The sequence below is a fragment of the Thunnus thynnus genome, chromosome 3 (genome assembly GCF_963924715.1).
Source record: "Thunnus thynnus chromosome 3, fThuThy2.1, whole genome shotgun sequence".
NCBI lineage: Eukaryota > Metazoa > Chordata > Actinopteri > Scombriformes > Scombridae > Thunnus > Thunnus thynnus.
In genome coordinates this window covers 564,539-583,254 of record NC_089519.1, presented here as the reverse complement: position 1 = coordinate 583,254, position 18,716 = coordinate 564,539, and the positions used below count along the sequence as shown (strand labels likewise).

General features: G+C 41.3%; 1 protein-coding gene across 11 annotated transcripts in view; it reads left to right on the top strand.

Annotated features, from left to right (window-relative positions):
- The first annotated feature begins 2,340 nt into the window (after window positions 1-2,340).
- kdm4c (lysine (K)-specific demethylase 4C) overlaps window positions 2,341-18,716 on the top strand; it is a 31,906-nt gene continuing 15,530 nt past the window's right edge. For 2 of the 11 annotated variants that reach the window (XM_067578633.1, XM_067578569.1), the window contains exons 1-13: window positions 2,350-2,575; window positions 4,500-4,666; window positions 4,876-5,051; window positions 5,446-5,560; window positions 7,109-7,302; window positions 10,850-10,899; window positions 11,984-12,087; window positions 12,332-12,469; window positions 12,695-12,888; window positions 14,573-14,826; window positions 15,050-17,100; window positions 17,226-17,337; window positions 18,481-18,662. In XM_067578633.1, coding sequence (XP_067434734.1) covers window positions 4,523-4,666; window positions 4,876-5,051; window positions 5,446-5,560; window positions 7,109-7,302; window positions 10,850-10,899; window positions 11,984-12,087; window positions 12,332-12,469; window positions 12,695-12,888; window positions 14,573-14,826; window positions 15,050-17,100; window positions 17,226-17,337; window positions 18,481-18,662 — 3,714 coding nt within the window. In that variant the 5' untranslated portion in view covers window positions 2,350-2,575; window positions 4,500-4,522. Of the gene's footprint in view, window positions 2,576-4,499; window positions 4,667-4,875; window positions 5,052-5,445; window positions 5,561-7,108; window positions 7,303-10,849; window positions 10,900-11,983; window positions 12,088-12,331; window positions 12,470-12,694; window positions 12,889-14,572; window positions 14,844-15,049; window positions 17,101-17,225; window positions 17,338-18,480; window positions 18,663-18,716 lie in introns of those variants that run through there. The other 9 variants (XM_067578624.1, XM_067578550.1, XM_067578604.1 and 6 more) reach the window with 8 other exon arrangements.

Genomic DNA, 18,716 nt, shown 5'->3' with positions numbered 1-18,716 from the left:
TGAGATCATTATAAATTGGCCTTTTAATAAGGCACTCTTTATTAGGGGTTAATAAGTTGTTCTTCTGACTTTATAAACGGTTAATAAAACATGCACTAAGAACAAGTTTTGGGTTGCCAGCTTGTGAAAAAAGCTCTAGTATTATTCTCTTGGTATATCCTCCTCCAGCATGCAGTAGTGGAGAAGTACTCAGATCCTTTACTTCAGTAAAACTACCAATACAGCCATGTGAAAATACTCCATTACAAGTAAAACTCCTGCATAAAAAATCCTACTTAAGTTAAAGTACATAAGTATTATGAGCTTGATGTAGTTAAAGTATTGCAGTAAAAGTACATAAGTATTATGAGCTTGATGTAGTTAAAGTATTGCAGTAAAAGTAGTGGTTTGGTCCCTCTGACTGATATATTATTATATATGACATCATTAGATTATTAATAGTGAAGCATCAGTGTTAGAGCAGCATGTTACTGTTGTAGCTGCTGGAGGTGGAGCTAGTTTACACTACTTTATATACAGTTAGCTAGTTTAGTCCAGTGGTTCCCAACCTAGGGGTCGGGCCCCTCCAAAGGGTCAGCAGATAAATCTGAGGGGTGGTGAGATGATTAATGGGAGAGGAAAGAAGAAAAAACAAAGTTCTGATACACAAATCTGTTTTCAGATTTTTCTCTAATCTTTGATTTTTGCTGAAATATTGGATCATTTGAACATTTATTGAAATGAAAGCATGTGAGAAGTTTAGAGGGAAAAATCACTATTTGGTGGAGCTGTTAACAACTCATAGACATGTGAAATGTGACCCCGACTACACACTGCTTTTTGTAAGACGTCAAAAGCCAAAAAGGTTGGAAACCACTGGTTTCATCTTTAACAATGTGTTGTATTTTAAAAGCTTGTTATATTATCCATTGTGTCAAATCTTCATCTGAAAAGTAACTAAAGCTGTCAAATAAATGTAGTGGAGTAGAAAGTACAATATTTCCCTCTGAAATGTAGAAAGTAGCATCACATGGAAATACTCAAGTAGAGTACAAATACCTCAAATTTGTACTTAAGTACATTACTTGAGTAAATGTACTTAGTTACTTTCCACCACTGCCAGCATGCCAACATCAATCAATGACAGAAATAAGGGGTTTGAATTTCCACATTTAGATGTGTGGATATCGTATTTTACCACATTATAATTTTAAAAATGCAATGTACTTCACAGTATACATAAGCCAGAGACGATGCTCTTCATGTTGAACTAGAGTTAAACAACATGGCAACCATTAGTAAAGTCAGGGCCATTGGAATTACAGCAATTTGTTTATTTAATTATAGTTATATTGTCAGTGAATATTTACAGTGTTTTGAGCAATGCTTATATGTGGATATTTCTAGTTTATCAATAAAATCCTTAAAAACAGTTTAAAGTTTAAAGATCCCCTCCAGACATGTGTTAAGATGTATATAAATGCTCTAATTTGAATAATAATTTGTGTCTAATATGGTTTTTCCACAAAAAAAAGTTCAGTTACTTTTTTAAAATCCTTAAAATGACATTAAAATTCTAGAATATATGAATATGCAAATATTTTTCATTTCAAAAGTGTAACTGCTGGATAAAAGATGTCTCCTACTAAAGATGTCTCAAGTTTCCACATATTAGTTGAATACTGGACCACGATTGGATCCAAACCCGTTGTGACGTCACAAATCCTGCTTCTAGATACAGGCCTTGAAATCAGATTTTCAATGAGCACAGAGAAACTTTCCACTTTCAGCAGATGAATGTGAAACAGTTTTCTAACACAAACACTATTCTACACAGTGAAGATCAAACATCCGACTGAAGGAACAAGAAAACATTTTGAGTGGAGGGGGACTTTACATTTATTTATCATTTCAACTGTAAAACAAAACAACAAAAACAACGACAACAACAAAACCAAACAAACAAAATAACAGTCAACATTAAATAACGTTTCTCGGGACCAGAGTATAAAACTGACAAAACGTCAGACTGAACATAAAAGGATCACGACACGAATACAAAAAGCGCATTGCATTCACCAATGGAAAAAAAAAACTTATTACTTACTATCTCATAATTATGAGAAGATATTTAATAATTATGACTTACTATCTCAAATTACGATAAAGGATCTCTTAATTACGACTCATCCCATAATTATGAGAAAAAATCTCAATATTACGAGAAAAGTTCTCATAATTATGACTTATCCCATAATTACAATAAAATATCTCAAAATGTACATGATCTCAGATGTTTCTTTGAGATGCAGGTGCAATTTCCTCCTCCACCGGTGGCTGCGTTCCAGTTAATCTACTGTATTGCGGATTCGTGGATCTCGCAGCGCATGGATAGGTCTACCGCAGCACCGTCAGCCTGTCTGGACGGTCGTGCCCATCAGCACGCTCTCCCGGTGTAGATCTGCGCTCGAGGCGGTCTGGAACGCGTCCTGTTCACGGCACGAAGCAGCAGCGGCAGCAGCAGCTGTCATGAGAATCAGCTGGACGAACAAGGAAGGGGATAAACAACAACACGACTCCGTCTTTCTAAATCAAGGTAAAATACTATATATTTGCGTGGAAACGACATGTTATATGCCGGTAAATATGGTGCATGGTGTCTAGCTTGGTACCAGTTAGTTTAAAAACGGTTGTGCATTTCGTGACTCCCGTGCAGAATTAGCCGAGCTATCAACAGCTAGCCGTTAGCAAACTGGATAAGTTGGCACGGTCTCGTGCCAGCGGGCATCTCGCACTGTGTGCCTTGTCATTGTTAAAAGATTTATCACTAAACTTTAACCGTGAGTACAAATGATGTGTGCACAATATAAATATTAAATCAAATCGTTTGTACCACACAAAGTCACAGAGCGTGGTAGCTACGGGCCTATCTGCAGCCACCCTTGCAAGGGACATTTAAATCCCATTGACTCTCGTGCATTCAGAAGTTAGCTAGCCAAACAGTTAGCTGTGCTTTCTCTTTCCTTGCTGCTGAACCTGTCGAGTCAGATCCGTTGAACACATATCAAATTCAAGTCGAAAGAGTAACCATCTAAATATAAGTTAGCTATTCAGCTGAGCTAGCGAGCTGCGCTGTTTGTTCAGCCATTACTTGGCATCACAACAAAAACGTAGGCTAGTTGGCTAGTTAGCTGGCTTGGCAGACAACAAAGATCGGCCAAGCTGCAGACGCTCAAGCAGAATTAAAAGCAAAGTTATAATACAGACGAGATTTATTTGCTCTACAGTGTGTTTATAGCTTTGTTTTTAATAAATTATACGCTCAAATACGCCCGAATAAAATAGTCCACGTTTAATACTATTGTTAAAATATGGACAAAGAGCAGAGATGTAAACACATTGTGTCTAAACACTGCAGCTGATTTAAGTAAATACTTGTTTCAGTCTGTCTGTTACATAATCGGGTCGCACGCCATTATAATGTGGTTTGCAGTGAAGTGGCGGTGTGAAGAAATATAAGGTTGGACATCACAACAGCTTCCCGCGGGGCAGTGTGATCCTTTGTCTGAACACACAGTAAAGTCAGAGTTGGGAGTGGGATGGGTGGATGGGACAAAAATCTGAAAAGGCTTGTTGGCATCAGCAGGGATCAAGGGATCAAATCGACATGTTGAATCTCTACTTCCATCTAGTGGTGAACCTGTCACTAACACGCACACCAGCCGCTTCATAGTCCGGCTGCACACCTGTTAATTACATCTAGTGCTACATGTTTAGTAATGATAAACATAAAGTTTGCACTAAGGGATTAGACAAAGATAAATTAAATGAAGGCATTTCCCCCATAAAGTAACAGTATTTATTAATTAACAGTAACACCAGTATGATATTGTGTAGCATGAATCAATGTATGAGTCAATAGATTCCTGTTAGAAGTGTAAGAAGTTTAAATTGAAATTGCAGATTAGCAGCAGTTAGAAAATGCTGGACACGAGTTTAAGTATGAAATATTTTTTTAAACTATTTTTGTTATTAACTTGGATTTAATTCTGCCATAAATACACTCATCAACCAAAAACCAGGTGACTGCAATCAACACAAAGTATAAACACTGTAATATGAGAAGATTATGTTAATATGAACACACTAATTAATCACCAACAAGTTAAAACACATTAAGAATCCTAACAAACAAAAATGAATTATGTTTCAGTAACCAGGTGTTTCTGTTTCAGTATCTGTCTGTAATATTATCTACAACATCTGTTCAGCACTAGATTATCTTTTACCATTTAAACAAAAAACATTTTTGAAGATTTTAATCTGTATAATAATCCTGTCACATAATTTATCCTTTACATTTCCATTAATAAAGTAATCCTTTATTTACCTGGCCCTACATATCAAAGTAATCAATATATTTTAGCTAACCCAATATCTGTCAGCATTGAAATTTAAAAGTAACCATATAAGTTGATGTTGGAGCACATTTTTAATCTGTTAGTTTATATTTTTTTCAGGTTTCATCTGGTGAGGTGGCAGGATGGCGGGAGCAGAGGTGTTCACCCCTGCAAACCCCACCTGCAAGATTATGACCTTCAGGCCCACAATGGAGGAGTTCAAGGACTTCAACCAGTACCTGGTTTACATGGAGTCTCAGGGTGCACACCGCGCAGGTCTGGCTAAGGTAGGAAGTGTTTTCCATCTCAGCTTGGGCAAAATATCAACTTCCGGTTTTAGTCATTGAGAAAAAAGACATTCAGACATACAGAGCGACTTATCGTAATACAAGAGTAATCAGCTAGTTCCCCTCTTGGACATGGAGGGCCAACTGTTGCTTATTCCTGTTTTATTTTAAGCAACAAACAAGCTTTTACTCCTCTGTTTGTCCCCCAGGTGATTCCTCCTAAAGGCTGGAAGCCTCGTCGCACCTACGATGACATAGATGATCTGATGATCGATGCTCCCATCCAGCAGATGGTGGCCGGCCAATCAGGGCTCTTCACTCAATACAACATTCAGAAGAAACCTCTTAGTGTGCAGGAGTTCAGGCGACTAGCTAACAGTGACATGTGGGTATAACAGAGGACTTGTTTCTTTACTTGATTTTATGGAGGGGAGAGTAAAAGTTTACATACATACCACTGAATGTAAGCATTCATTTACATTCAGTGGTTAAAGTAAGTAAATATGCAACTTTTGTTGTGTGCAGGATGTGTGCCTGGTATATTATGAAAATGACTAATGTTGAACAATGTTTTTAGAAGACAGAATAGCCTCTAGAAGAAGACTGAGGACCTGGCTGAAAGAACTGGAGAGATACTTACTAACAACATTAATATCTGTGTGTCTCTTTGATGTTCATTGATCATCTTGTATAGTCTGTTTCCAACATAGCTGCCAAAAACAAAATTACACTGTCTTAAATGTTCTCCATTCATTCAGGTCATGTCTTTCCCTCAACAGGTACTGTACACCTCGCTACCTGAACTATGAAGATCTTGAGAGGAAGTACTGGAAGAACCTCACTTTTGTCTCCCCCATATATGGTGCTGATGTCAGTGGCAGCCTCTATGATGAGGTAGATTTTCCCTCTCTGCACATGTTCGTTCTTTTCTATCACTCGTCATTCAGGCCCCATTTACACCTGGTATTACCATGTCATCTGTACATGGATATATTATCTGGATAATGACATCCGATCAATGAGTTTTTACACTTACACATGGTATTAAAATGCGTTTTCATTTTCTCAGTTGTACCCGCATTGTAATCTGTGCAGCCACAAACAGACGTCATTCACGTTTTTGCACGGGAAGACTTCTAGCTACTGCGACTATTTGTAGCTCTTACAGGGCTCGCTTATTTGTCAGGAAGAGGCGGAGCTAGGTGACCTTTCAACTCACTGGGCTGATCTTTTTTCTTATGAATGTGGTCACGATGTACAGGTTGCATCTCCTCAGATCTGATCACAGTGTGTGTGTGTCTGGCCACCTGCAAATGTGGTTTGATCAGGTCTAATTTTCTGTATTGGTTCTGTCCATATGAGACTTAATGGTGGAAAACACTGTTTCTAATATTTTGTCCATTAACATACATGAAGGGGGCAAAATATTAGGAACACTTTTCAATATAATGCACCAGTACACCACCACCCACTACGACCTCAATAATAAACATAAAGTAGAATTATCACCTTCTGACAATGTCAACAAGAACTGAAGCTGTAACAGCTTCTAAAAGTAGAATTTATGGCAGAGATGTTGTATTGGATTGCATTAGATTATACAGGTGTACCTAATAAAGTGGCTGCTGAGTGTATGTACAGTCATATAAAACATATTTATTTGTATCTATCTAAAAAACTATGTAATTTCAATAATCATTAAAGATCTACGCATAGTGAATTTGACAGGAAGTGTCTGCCAATATCACTGAGTGCAATCTGATATTTCCTTTTAGTTTTTTGTTTTACTTAATGAAATTGGTTCACAGTAGGCCTACATTCAAAATACAAAATTATGAAAATAACATTTTGTAAAGCAACTTCGATATGTTAGAATGATAAATAACAAGGACATGTAGCTGCATTGCAGCTTTTTTAAAATGGTGGATGTTGTGAAGTGCTCTAGTGTGTTTATAATGGCTGTGAATAGAGGATTGTCAGCGCTACTGTTATGACAACTTGGAAAAACTTTCTTCATCTTCAGCATGAACAAAAAAGGCTTCTGAAGTTCAAATACAGTTTTCAGCTGCAAGCGACTCTTTCTAACAGCAGCACTGTAGATGCTACACTGGACATTTGTAACTTAAATAGAAGCAAAGTGACCATTTTTCCCCCCAAAGTGACACTAACGGCATTGCTCACTGATTCCCGCCGTCACAGCGTCGATATTTACAATATGAAACTCCTGATTTGTTCTGCTTCATATTTCACTTGCTCACAATAGGAAACAGTTATATTGTTTTAATGGAGAGCAAAAGGACAGATTTCACAGATGGTGCAACCATCTCGCAGCACGATGGGTTACATTATACTTTATGTTGCTGATACTGATTCAATTCAAAACTGTCACAGTCCACCGTGGACATCCATAAACCAGTCTAACCACTGTTTCTAACCACACAGGATGTGGAGGAGTGGAACATTGGCCACCTGAACTCTATCTTGGATGTTATTGAGGAGGACTGTGGTGTATCCATCCAGGGGGTCAACACTCCATATCTGTACTTTGGCATGTGGAAGACCACCTTCTCTTGGCACACAGAAGATATGGATCTGTACAGCATCAACTATCTCCACTTTGGAGAGCCCAAGTCCTGGTTAGTATGAAACAGGGATTTAGGTACAGCAGGTAGATACATAAAAAAGAAACAACTATGCAACATAATGCAATCCAACAACACCACAAAACACAGCTTGATCAACAGCACCTTCATAACAAAGTTACAATCAAAGTCAGCACACTAATCTTTACAAAAGTATTATATTATTTTACTAGTAGTGCTCTACTTTACTGGGGTACCAGTGATGCCAGTTGCTTTTTATATCATTCACAGTTAAAACCACTGCAGCTGATGCCAGTTAATCAGTTACCTCAACTTATTGGTGAAAGTAATAGAGATGTATTAGAAGTGAACTTTATGGCTTTTTGTGTTATCCTGACTATCATCACTTAGCATGTTGTTAGCTTAACATGTTGTTAGCTGATGGTGTTAGTCAGTGATATTATAGACAGAAGTGAATGTGGCTTGTTTTAGTGGTGGGCCAGTTATTGAGATGGTGCCCATCTGATGACCCTGAACTCTTATACTCCATGTTTCTCAAACTAAATTAGTAATCCGTAAGGCAGTGGAACTAGAAAGATGGTGATGGTGGCGGGACAACTGAGTGGGCCAAAGCATTCAAATGAAACTGCCTATCAAGCTAGATGGGCCAGCCATTGCAGGTTAGCCTGAGCAGATGTAAGTACTGATTAAGCAGTCGACTATCTGCTCTTTGCTTGTGCAAGTGTGGGAATCAAGGACAATTTAAAGGTGTGTTAGATCAGAGAAGTTTCTGATATAACTAGTGACTGTTTATAAAACTTATAAACAGTTATTAGGGATGGCGGCTGGATTACTGAGCGGACCATTCAGGAGAAACTACATATCAAACCAGCGGGGGCAGCCAGTGCAGGTTAGCCTGTGCAGAGACAATGAAGATATAAAGGTGGCTGTATACTCTGTCAGATATTCTTCATTAAACCCCCCCCCCCCCCCCTCCTGCACATGTGCACGGCCATTTCTGTAACGGACAAGCTGACACCCACCTCACACGGTCATTGGCCAGATGTGCAGAGGTGAGAAAGGAGTCAGGGTTTGAACTTCTCTCTCTAGCTCTCCTTTCTCATTCATGACACAACTATGTATGTCACTTTTCATTTGAACAGCTGAGTGCAACACAATATAAGTCCCCCCCCCCCCTCTCTGTGGAGGTCAGCTTCTCAATCTGCTTTTGAGTGACGCTGTTCAGAACAACTATAAAAACATTAAACACATTTGGTTTCCGAGATGGTCGGACAACACATCGTGTGAACCAGTTCTGATCGACCATAAATGGAGCTGAAGACTCGGTCAAGCTGTGGTGAGAGAAGGAGGTCAGAGTTACAGAACGGTGATGCTCTCTGCAGGGCCTAGTGATGAGTCAAAACATCATTTAACATAAATACTGGGCCTCTATAACACTGTTCACCCAACTGTTGGCACATTTCATTATGTGTTTTGATAACTTTTTAAAGTTTGGCGCTCATAACTGAACTGTAATTTTTAATGGCAAGGGTCAAATCCAATCAAAACATTGGTTGTCTAGAAAAGACGACGGTGCACAGGCAGCTAGAGTGCTAACATATTTAGCCTACCATTAGCTAAAATTTCGCCGCTGAAGTATTTTTGTACTTTGTGCATATTTAGTAGCTTTCCCACGTGTGGTTCTATCTGTTTTATTTCAGTAGTTTCACTACTCCTGCTAGGATGGTGACGTATTAGTGATCAATCTTATGGGAGGATGTGTTCAGAAGTTAGTTTACAGTATGGTAAGCGTGGGAAACGGCTGCAAAATCCATCTTTAACGTTCTTATCCAGATCTTCTTTCATGATTTAAAATTCTGAAACGCTTGCAATCTCATAGTTTCCATCTTATTTACCCTGACATTCTGCTGCATAAAGCCCCAGGGTTTTGTTCCTTCAGTGCTTGTTTGCACACTGAGAAGGTGGCCACCTGCAATAAGTGAGAGTCCAGGTGTTAGTGAGCTTAATAGAATAAGTACAACAAATGCATCAGCAGGGATTAGATTACACATCCAGGCGGCGTGTGTGTTAATGTGTTATTCTCAAAGGGTAGAAGCATATGGTTTGATTTCTTGGAGGCTGTCGTTGTTGTCTGTAATGGAACAAGGCAAAGTTTAATATTTTAACCAGTCAGCCAATCCGATGCATTGTTTCTGAGAGATGATGCGTCTCTTTCTCAGCTTTTTACTGAGTAAAAGTCAAGGAAGAGGTTGAAATCAATAACATATATTGCGAATTTTAGGTATAGATACGACATTTACTCACTCTGATGTTACCATACTTCTATTCATAAAAAACAAAACAACAACACTGTATTGGCCAGAGTTCATGGAAACATGATGACAGCAGTCACAGTCCAGTTTTTACGTCGGTAACATTGGTATAACAGTTCCGTTCTTTAAGAAAAGAGGAGCTGGGGTTTAAAGAGGCATATGTTAAAGTGATAAAGTGAAAGAAGAGGTGAAGAATGCAGGTAGATGAAAATGGAGTTTGCTTTTTATTTCTTTCTCAGCTTGGCTCGCTCCATTTTTCTCTCCCTCATGCCCTGGAGGGAGTTCTGCTCATTAGAGCAGTGAGCCCTGCAACCCCACAGGGATCAGTGTCACAGCCAGACAGTGACACACACACTCACAAAGAGCAGCCTAGTGCGCCAAGTACCCCACACACACACACACACACACACTTGCATACCCTTATCATCTCGCGCATACACACACTGACGTACAGTCTTTGATCTTACTGCTATTTTGACATCTCGTCCCCGGAGGAGAGTGGCTTAAAGATGCACCCCTCTCACCTCTTCTCAATCCTTTACCCCTCCAACTCCCCATGTCACCTTTACCTGAGGTTGCCTCTGCCTCTCACCCTGTCTCTCACTGCTCTGTTAAGCTGACAGATGATATGATAGAAATGCCACAGACCTGAGGGCGGATGGTGCTGCTCAAATGGAATGCCTAGTCAAACCTTGAGGGAATTCTGTCACACTCCTTGGGTTTCTCGCCGGGAACATCGGGAATAGTTTGAATTCAGGTTGCGTCAGCAGCGTGGCACCAGAAAATGCAGAATAAGATCAAAATGAGAGTCTGTGAACTGCTTTACACAACAGCAATTAGTGATGGTTATTTTCTCCCTGCTAGAGACAGAACCAGGCTTAATGTTGTGAAATATTACAGAAATGAAGTACGTTAGACAGTCTAAATTGTAGAATCAGCATTTCCATGGAGAAGCTAATAGCAGGCAGGTCATGTAACATTTTATACAGTAAATTTAGATGAGATCAGGGAAACAGCCTTTCTGTATGTTGGAATGATGAAAGCTTTATAAATGATGTTTTATTAGCAGTGCGAGGTGGAAAAAAGTTGATCTGCCTTCTTGCATTTATTCATTTATCCGCCACATGATGGCAGTCTTGAAACTGCAACGTCTCTTCTTGAAAACTTTCCTGCAACTATAATGAACAATGCATGTTCAGAGTTTCACATGCACAGACAAAAATACTTCTGTTTGCTCCATATATCTCTCTCTCTGTTGTCTCTAACAGGTATGCCATCCCCCCTGAGCATGGGAAGAGACTGGAGCGTCTGGCTACAGGTAGGGGAGGGGGGTCATTAAAAAATTATTAAATAACAATTTGAGCAGACAGAAGCAGGTCTGCATTAAAGAACAAAGAGCAGCACATGAATTAAACACAGAAGTGAGAGGGCACCAGAGATATTGGCAAAGCTGAAGAAGCAGCATCCTAATGAGCACAAACATGCAGAAAGTGCTGCTAGTAGAGGAAACTGTAAACCGTACAAAGAAACATAATGTATTGACAGACCACTTAGGGAAAATCTATACTATATGGTAGACTTAATACACCGTCCTGCATACAAATACAACCAGACCTTAATTATTGTTGAAGTCTTTTAAAGAAGCTCAGCTGAGGCCTCTGCTGTTACATGTTCCATGTAAAGTTGATGTAAAATCTAATTATTAGGTTTCAGCTTGAAATGTTGATTTCTTCACTGGATGAGTGAAGAACAGAAAAGGATGAGAAATTACACATGAATATGATGGTAAAATGTCCAGTAAATTATAACAGGCATCTAGTGAACCAGGATAAATGATGAGGAAGTTATCTGCTGGTTATAAATCGCTGCATGAAAAGTAATATGGACATTGATCTTCAATGATTAAGCTATTGGATGATTGACAGGACATGAATCGTTGACTCCTGATAAAGTGTTTATTAAGTCATTTATCAGGTAAAAGGACTGAATTTTAACTGAAATAAGCAATTTGAAGACATAATTTTGTTGGTAAACTGTTCAGTTATTTTGAGACATTTTATAAAGAAATTAATCAATTCATTTAAACAAGCAACTGATTAATCAGTAATACAAATAATGAAGAGTTATTCTAATGAAAAGAAAGTTTCATTTATAATTATTTGAAGTGTTGCAACCAGGAAAAGTTCGTCGCTTTTTAGTTTTTCTTCATCATGTGTCTTTTCTCTGGACTAAGTCTGTTAATTGTGTGTGTGTGTGTGTGTGTGTGTGTGTGTGTGTGTGTGTGTGTGTGTGTGTGTGTGTGTGCGTGTGTGTGTGCGTGCGTGCGTGCGTGCGTGCGTGCGTGCGTGCGTGCGTGTGTGTGTGTCTGTGTGTGCGTGTGTGTGCATGCATGTTTTTATCAGGTTTCTTTCCCAATAGCTTTAAGGGATGTGAAGCTTTTCTTCGTCACAAGATGACTCTAATCTCCCCTTCCATACTGAAGAAGTATGGCATTCCCTTTGATAAGGTAGGCTCTCAACCCCTTTGAAAAATGACTCTCAGTCCTCTTCTTGCCATTTCAAACTATTTATGAACTTTGTGAAAACAGGTTTTCCTGCCACTAACATTAGTCCTGCTCATTATGATTGATTACAGGAATCTGCAAAGACTTATTTTAATTTGTGTATTTATTTTCTTTAATTTGTCATTAAAAAGACAAAAGGAAAAGCTCATTTTTCATCTCTTTCTCCTTCTTAAACATAAACTGCCAGATTACTCAGGAAGCTGGAGAGTTTATGATCACCTTTCCTTACGGCTACCATGCTGGCTTCAATCATGGTTTCAACTGTGCTGAGTCGACCAACTTTGCCACCGTGCGCTGGATAGACTATGGCAAGGTTGCTACGCAGGTATCATTCAGCTTCCATCAGTCTTACTACGTATATCTGATGAAGTGTCTTGGGTTTCAGTGCAATTCATTTCAGTTACATTCTTAACTTCATAGAGTATCAGACAGAACAGAATAGACTGTGATTTCAGCTTAAGAGTGAACAGTCTTGCACACGTAGCAAGCCCTCTTTATGTTTCTGTAAAGCAGAGGTAATATTTGCCCCCCTTCTCTTTCCCTCCTCTAGTGCACATGTAGCAAGGACATGGTAAAGATATCCATGGAACCCTTTGTGAAGCGTTTTCAACCTGACCGGTATCCAAACTGGATGCTGGGCAAAGATTCAACACCTATTGACCACACATTTGCCACTCCTAGTAGTACACCTGAGCTGCAGAGCTGGTTGCAGAGGCGCCGCAAGACAAAACCTGCTAATAAAGGGTACTTTATTCCTACTCAGACAATGTTTCTTATGTTATTCATGCAATACTGTTTAAAGGTTCTATATGTAAGAATCAGAAACTCCTTCTCATTAGTGACACCGATGGCCGTTAATTGAGCTGCTTTCAGCATCCTGTTGCTTGTAAATGCTTTTACTCCGTCAGCGTGAGCAAGCGATGGTGCGAGACTATCGCAGGTGATGTCTTTTTCCTCGCTTACGCTTTTCATAATAACATAAAAGATGTCTAACGTTGTGTTGCGCCGTGCTTCCGCAAAGCATCGCTCACTCCCAGTAAGTCAGCCCCGGACCTGCTGTACACGTGCACACTCACACACAAACAGACACACAGAGCGAATGCACAGAGGCTCCTGCTTCGCTGTGAGAGTCAATGCACGCTGCCCAACCCGCAAAAATACGCGTTAATCAACCACCCGAACCCGACCCAACCTGCAAACTGCCAACTGTGTTTACAAACCGTATTACCAGACTCCAGGAGGCTCAGCGAGCTGCAGCTGAGGAGCAACATGCTGCGGTTTTGTTATGAAATGTGTGCTGGTCGCCCAGAAACAGTGATAGCTGGCGTGGTTAGGCAGCTAGCTACCAGCCAACCTGATGGAGATCAGAGCTGGAGAGCTAATATCTGCAGGATGTTAACGGGAGAAAGGCGAGGTACTCAGGAGCACGCCAAAACATCACATCCTTTGAATTTTCGCGGAAAAAACGGCTCAAGTCCTTCACATAGAAATCAGTCCACAGACTGTTACAGGCAGCCCAGAAAGTCGGGGAAGGTCTCTTCTTTTAAGTTGCGTTACAACCCGTTTACTCACCGGCAATAAAAAAACTATCAATACATGAACATATAGAGCCTTTAAGACAGTTGGTCTGCTGCTGCTTATAGTGTTAGAGGGGTTTAAATCTGGAGCAGAAGTGGTGGAACCTTCGATGTAAAAGTATAGTTTTGTCCTCTGTCACCTCTGATGTTTCTTCTAAACTGTCTGCTAAATGTAAGACAACAGCCAGCAGCTGGTTAGCTTAGCTAAGCATAAAAACTGGACCACTGCCTGGACAACACCTCTAAAGCTCACAAATTAACACATTATATCTCGTTTGTTTAATCCGTAGACAAAGCAAAATGTAAAAACGACAATATGCCTGTTTATGGGGTGCATAAATAGGAGGTATGAATTAATGCTGCTGCAGTTACTGTCCTATCCAAAAGGTGACGTAAGGTAACGTGTCTGATTAAAACTACACGTCAGTGAAAGAACTGCTTCCCCTTGTAGACCTGGTTGACGTGATTAAGTGAGTTTGTGAGAGAATTACAACTCAGTTCTATGAGCTGATTTGCATTTAATAAAAATACTGTTTTATAGTTAATGACTACACAGTGATAGGGCATTATATTCATAACTTATTCCACTCCTCAATGGTGTCATTAAAGACAGACAACTGAAATGTTGTATCAGGACAGTATTAAAACCTTGGTGCCTGTGTCGGTGACCGTGGTGTGTTGGCTGCTGATTTAATACATGTGGCCAGAAATATCTGGCAACTGCAAATGTCAAACACCCTCATCTCCAAAGTCACAAAATTCCACATTGCCTTCATTGCTTTTCAGTGTTAATCAGAGTTTTAAGCTCTTCTTCTTCTTCTTCTTTGATCCCTCCCTCTCTTTTCCTACAGCAGCACCCACTCTCGAATGCGCTCCAAGCGTCTCAGAACCACAGAGGAGCCTGTCGGACTGGATGGCAGCTCGGCTCTGAGCAGCAGCAAGAGGAAAGGCCTGGGTGGTCCGCCTGGGCCCAAGGTGCGAAGGTCTGTAGCAGGGCCGGCCTGCAGGGCAGAAAAGGTGGAGGAAGAGGAGATAGAGGAGAAAAAAGAAGGCAGGGAAGCTGAGTCAAAGCACAACCAGAATCATAACTCTGCTCAGCTTTCTGGTAAGAGACTCTAGAAGGTATTTGAGACTTTGGATATCACTTTGATCTAAAGAGTGAACAAACTTGGCTGGCAGTGAGTGCATGTGTGTATTCTGTGCATGATTGAAACAGTGTGTCTGAGTGTCTGCAGTATCTTCCTGTATTCACTTCACTGAGAAACATTTTTATACTCCTTGTGTATATCGTATATCACTCATTTTATTTGTACCTTTATCCTCTACAGGTGCTTGCAGACAGATGTGTGTGGTCAAGGTGAACCGAGTAGAGAGTAACAGTTTGGGCTTTTCTAGCGTGGATCCCAAAAACTCCTGCTCCAGCTCCTGTCCCTCCCCTGCCTCACCAGTAAAAAATGAGCTAAAGGTGGAGACAGACACTCATATTGACCCTCAACACCTCTCAGGGTCAGGGGTCACAAGCAGGACTCCTGAAGGACTCAGACATTGGCCTGAGGCTACACAGATGCATCCGGGAATTAATGAGCCAAGGTGTTGCTCTCCTGAACCACAAGACCTCTCAACCTCTCAGGATTGCTCTTCCAGGGCTGCTCCCCTGGAGGCCTCTGAACTCAGCTCATCTTCCCACACAACAAACACACAGATGGACTTGTGTCCTCCTGAGTCTGAAGCTCAGACATCTAGTTCCTCATGTCGAGAAGACTCTTTAAGCCTAGCACCAAACACTGAGAGCAGTATGGACACAGGTACTGAGAATCACACTAACAACACTGCTAAAGCAGAGAAAATGGACACTGCTGACTCAAAACATATCAATCCACACTCCACTACAGAAGCACTTTATGATCTCAAAACTGAGCCAGTAGAGGGGGGTAGTTGCACACTATGTGGCCCTTCTTCCTCTTCAGGACACAGTTGCAGTTTAGAAAACAGCAGCACTGAGGAAAGTATTTTCCCTCCTCTGCTACAGAGGAATGCAGGGGATATGCCACATCTCACTCCTGAGCCAGCAGATAAGGTTGGAATCTGTCCATTACCTCCCGTACTGACCCAAGAGATGCCCTCCCTCACCCCCGCTGACGATGGGTTAACTGACGGCCCGAAATCTAGAACGTACACTCACCAGGTTGCACCTGTGCTTCAGCGGGAGACGCCAGCTGGCTCCCCATCTTCACATGGAGCCAAACAGGAGGAGACAGACACTGACTTAATCATGTCAAAAGAATCTTTTAGTGCAGAACACGCCAACAACTGGCATTTAGATTCGCCGTATAATTGTGACGGGACAGCAGTGTCTGGTTTAGAACGTAGCACAGCTCATTTAACTAGCAATGCTATGCACAAAATAACATCTGGTGGCGTCCAGGAAATGCTAATAATGCCAGAAATTGCTGCAGTAAAAGATCACACAAAGCTAGAAAATCTTAGTCCTGGACAGAATGATGCCTCCTCTCGCCATCTTGTTCAGAGCATTGCACCTCAAACAGAGCAGCAGTCCAGTTTAGCCGAGTTAACAAGTAAAGATAACTCCAGGGACTCAGCTCAAAGTGCATTCAGTCTAAGAAGTACTGGCTCTCTTTTGACTGGTACCTCAAACAATAATCCCCAGGCCCCTTCACCTCCGGTATGCACTCAAAACAACAGTCACTCAGCGTTACAGCTCCAGCACACTACATACTCCCCTTCACATTGTACCTCATACATAGAACCCAAACCCTTCTCCAGCAGCATTTGGAAAAACTTCAACTCCCAGAGTCCTGCAGTACTCATCCAGAGTCTCAACCCAGAACTCCCCTCTGACTTCACCCATGACCCTTTACCTTACACCATGTGGACTGAACCACAGTGCAAAGAGGTCACAGACCTGGAGGACCCAGGACAAGACCTCCGTGAGTCAGAGAACCAGGAGGAGGAAGCTGGGCCTCTCACCTGGGCCCAGCTCGAGCCCACATCTTTAGTTTCGGTCGGTGCTGTCGAGCCCCTGGGGCTTTGTGGAGATTATGAGCTCCACAGAGGGGAAACAGAGGGGGCTGAAGCCCTTTCCCTGTGCAGGGAGCTGGGGAGACAGAGGGAGACAGAGGAGAGTCTGCACTCAGATGCTGCTGTTTCACCCCTAGTGATGGGAGTAGGAGAACAGGACGGGGTGTCCGATATGGAAGAAGGGGGGTCTGATGGTGAAGAGGCGGAGCAGCAAAGTAGTGCCAAGGGGGAGACCAGTAGTGACTCATCTGACGAAGAGGAGGAAGAAGAGGAGGAGGAAAATGATACAAGCAACTACGAGTGTGATGAATCAGGCCTGGAACCTGGGGAGGTTTGTGCTGTGAGTGTTTTGTCTTGTCCACACACAGTCAAACACACATTCAGTCTTTTGCTCAAACCTTCTGTACAAGTTCTATCTAGATTATTTACACTCTAATAGCTTGAAATGATGCCTGTTTCTGCCAGTACCCTGCCCTGTCAGTGAAGAGGACCACTAAGAGCTGGCGCCACCCACTCAGGAAACCTACTGCAAGGGCCGTACCCACCGCTGTCAAACAACAGGCTGCCAGTGATGATGGTGGGCATAATTAAACTCACACACACACACACAGTTCATTGAAAGGTACGGCTAGGGTTTAACCTTAAAAAACAAACCCCACAGCGTTCAGACAGTGACACATGCGCACAATGAAAGCCAAGAGCCAGGCTCATTTCAATAAAAACCCTGGGACATTTCCTGTTGTGGTTTGAGCTGCAGAGTGGGTGACACCAGGCCAGAAACCATGATCCTTCTGACTTCTGGTGGTGGTTGCATAGCAGTGAACCAGAATACAGTTGCCATAACAATTAGTTTTTTTTTTCTTATACCGATTGGGTTTTTAAACCAAAACTCAATTTTGAATTGTCTTAAAAATCATAACTTTTTCTTTAGTTAGCATGAAACCAGAGTGAAGAGGTTTGACTTTGTTGCCTTGATGCTGTTAACAACAGATTTTTAAATGTTTAGTAATGTCAGGTAACATTTGTGTTTTCCCACACTGAAGCTTTTTTATTAATGTTGGTCCATTCCACTCTGCGGTCCCCTCTTCCCCTCCTCATTTTTCACATTTTATGTCCCCCCAAATGATTCCTCTGACGTCAATGCGCACATAAACCCAACAGATTTAACTCTTAGGCCTACCACAGTAAAATGACCCAGTGATAGATACTCTATTTGTTTTCATGGTTTTAACAGGGAGGGAGGAGCGCCCTCAATTAACGACTACTAATGCTCATATACACACAGTTACATTCATCATCTCCATGGTTGTGATGAAGGATGAATTATTCAGCAGCCATTTTAGTTGTTTACTCCTGAGTAAGAAATGACCACGGCTGTGAGAAGCCTATTTTATGATGATGAGTGTTCTTAATCATTTTGGGCAATTTCATAAACAGACAGGCTCCTATCATTGAAACTGTTTTTCAGGTCACTGGAGGAAATTGTCACCACTGTGGATGAATTAGATCTGACTTAGCTGCAAGTCTATTGTGAGAGTGATATATGCTGTGTTTTTGATATTCAGGTCACTATTGTTACAGATTCTGAATAGGCTTAATTAACAAACTACCAGACAAGAGATTGGTACTCGCTGTTGCATGAATCATCATTTAGGCTAAAGTAAAAGAAGCACCAGTTGGTAATTGCGAGGTTGTGAGGCTTTATTTTGTCTTCACTTAGAGCCCCCTGAAGCAAGCCTGGCAGAGGAGGAGGAGCCTGAAATGGAAGCGTGGGCGAAGCCCCTCGTCTACCTGTGGCAGAGCAGGAAGAGCTCCTTCACAGCAGAGAGGGAGTACAATGCTCACGCAGCCACCATGCAGCCATACTGTGCTGTGTGCACGCTCTTCATGCCCTACTATCAGGTGAGGAGGAGTTTAGCACAAATATATGACCAGTGTCATTTGGTGGATGCTTGT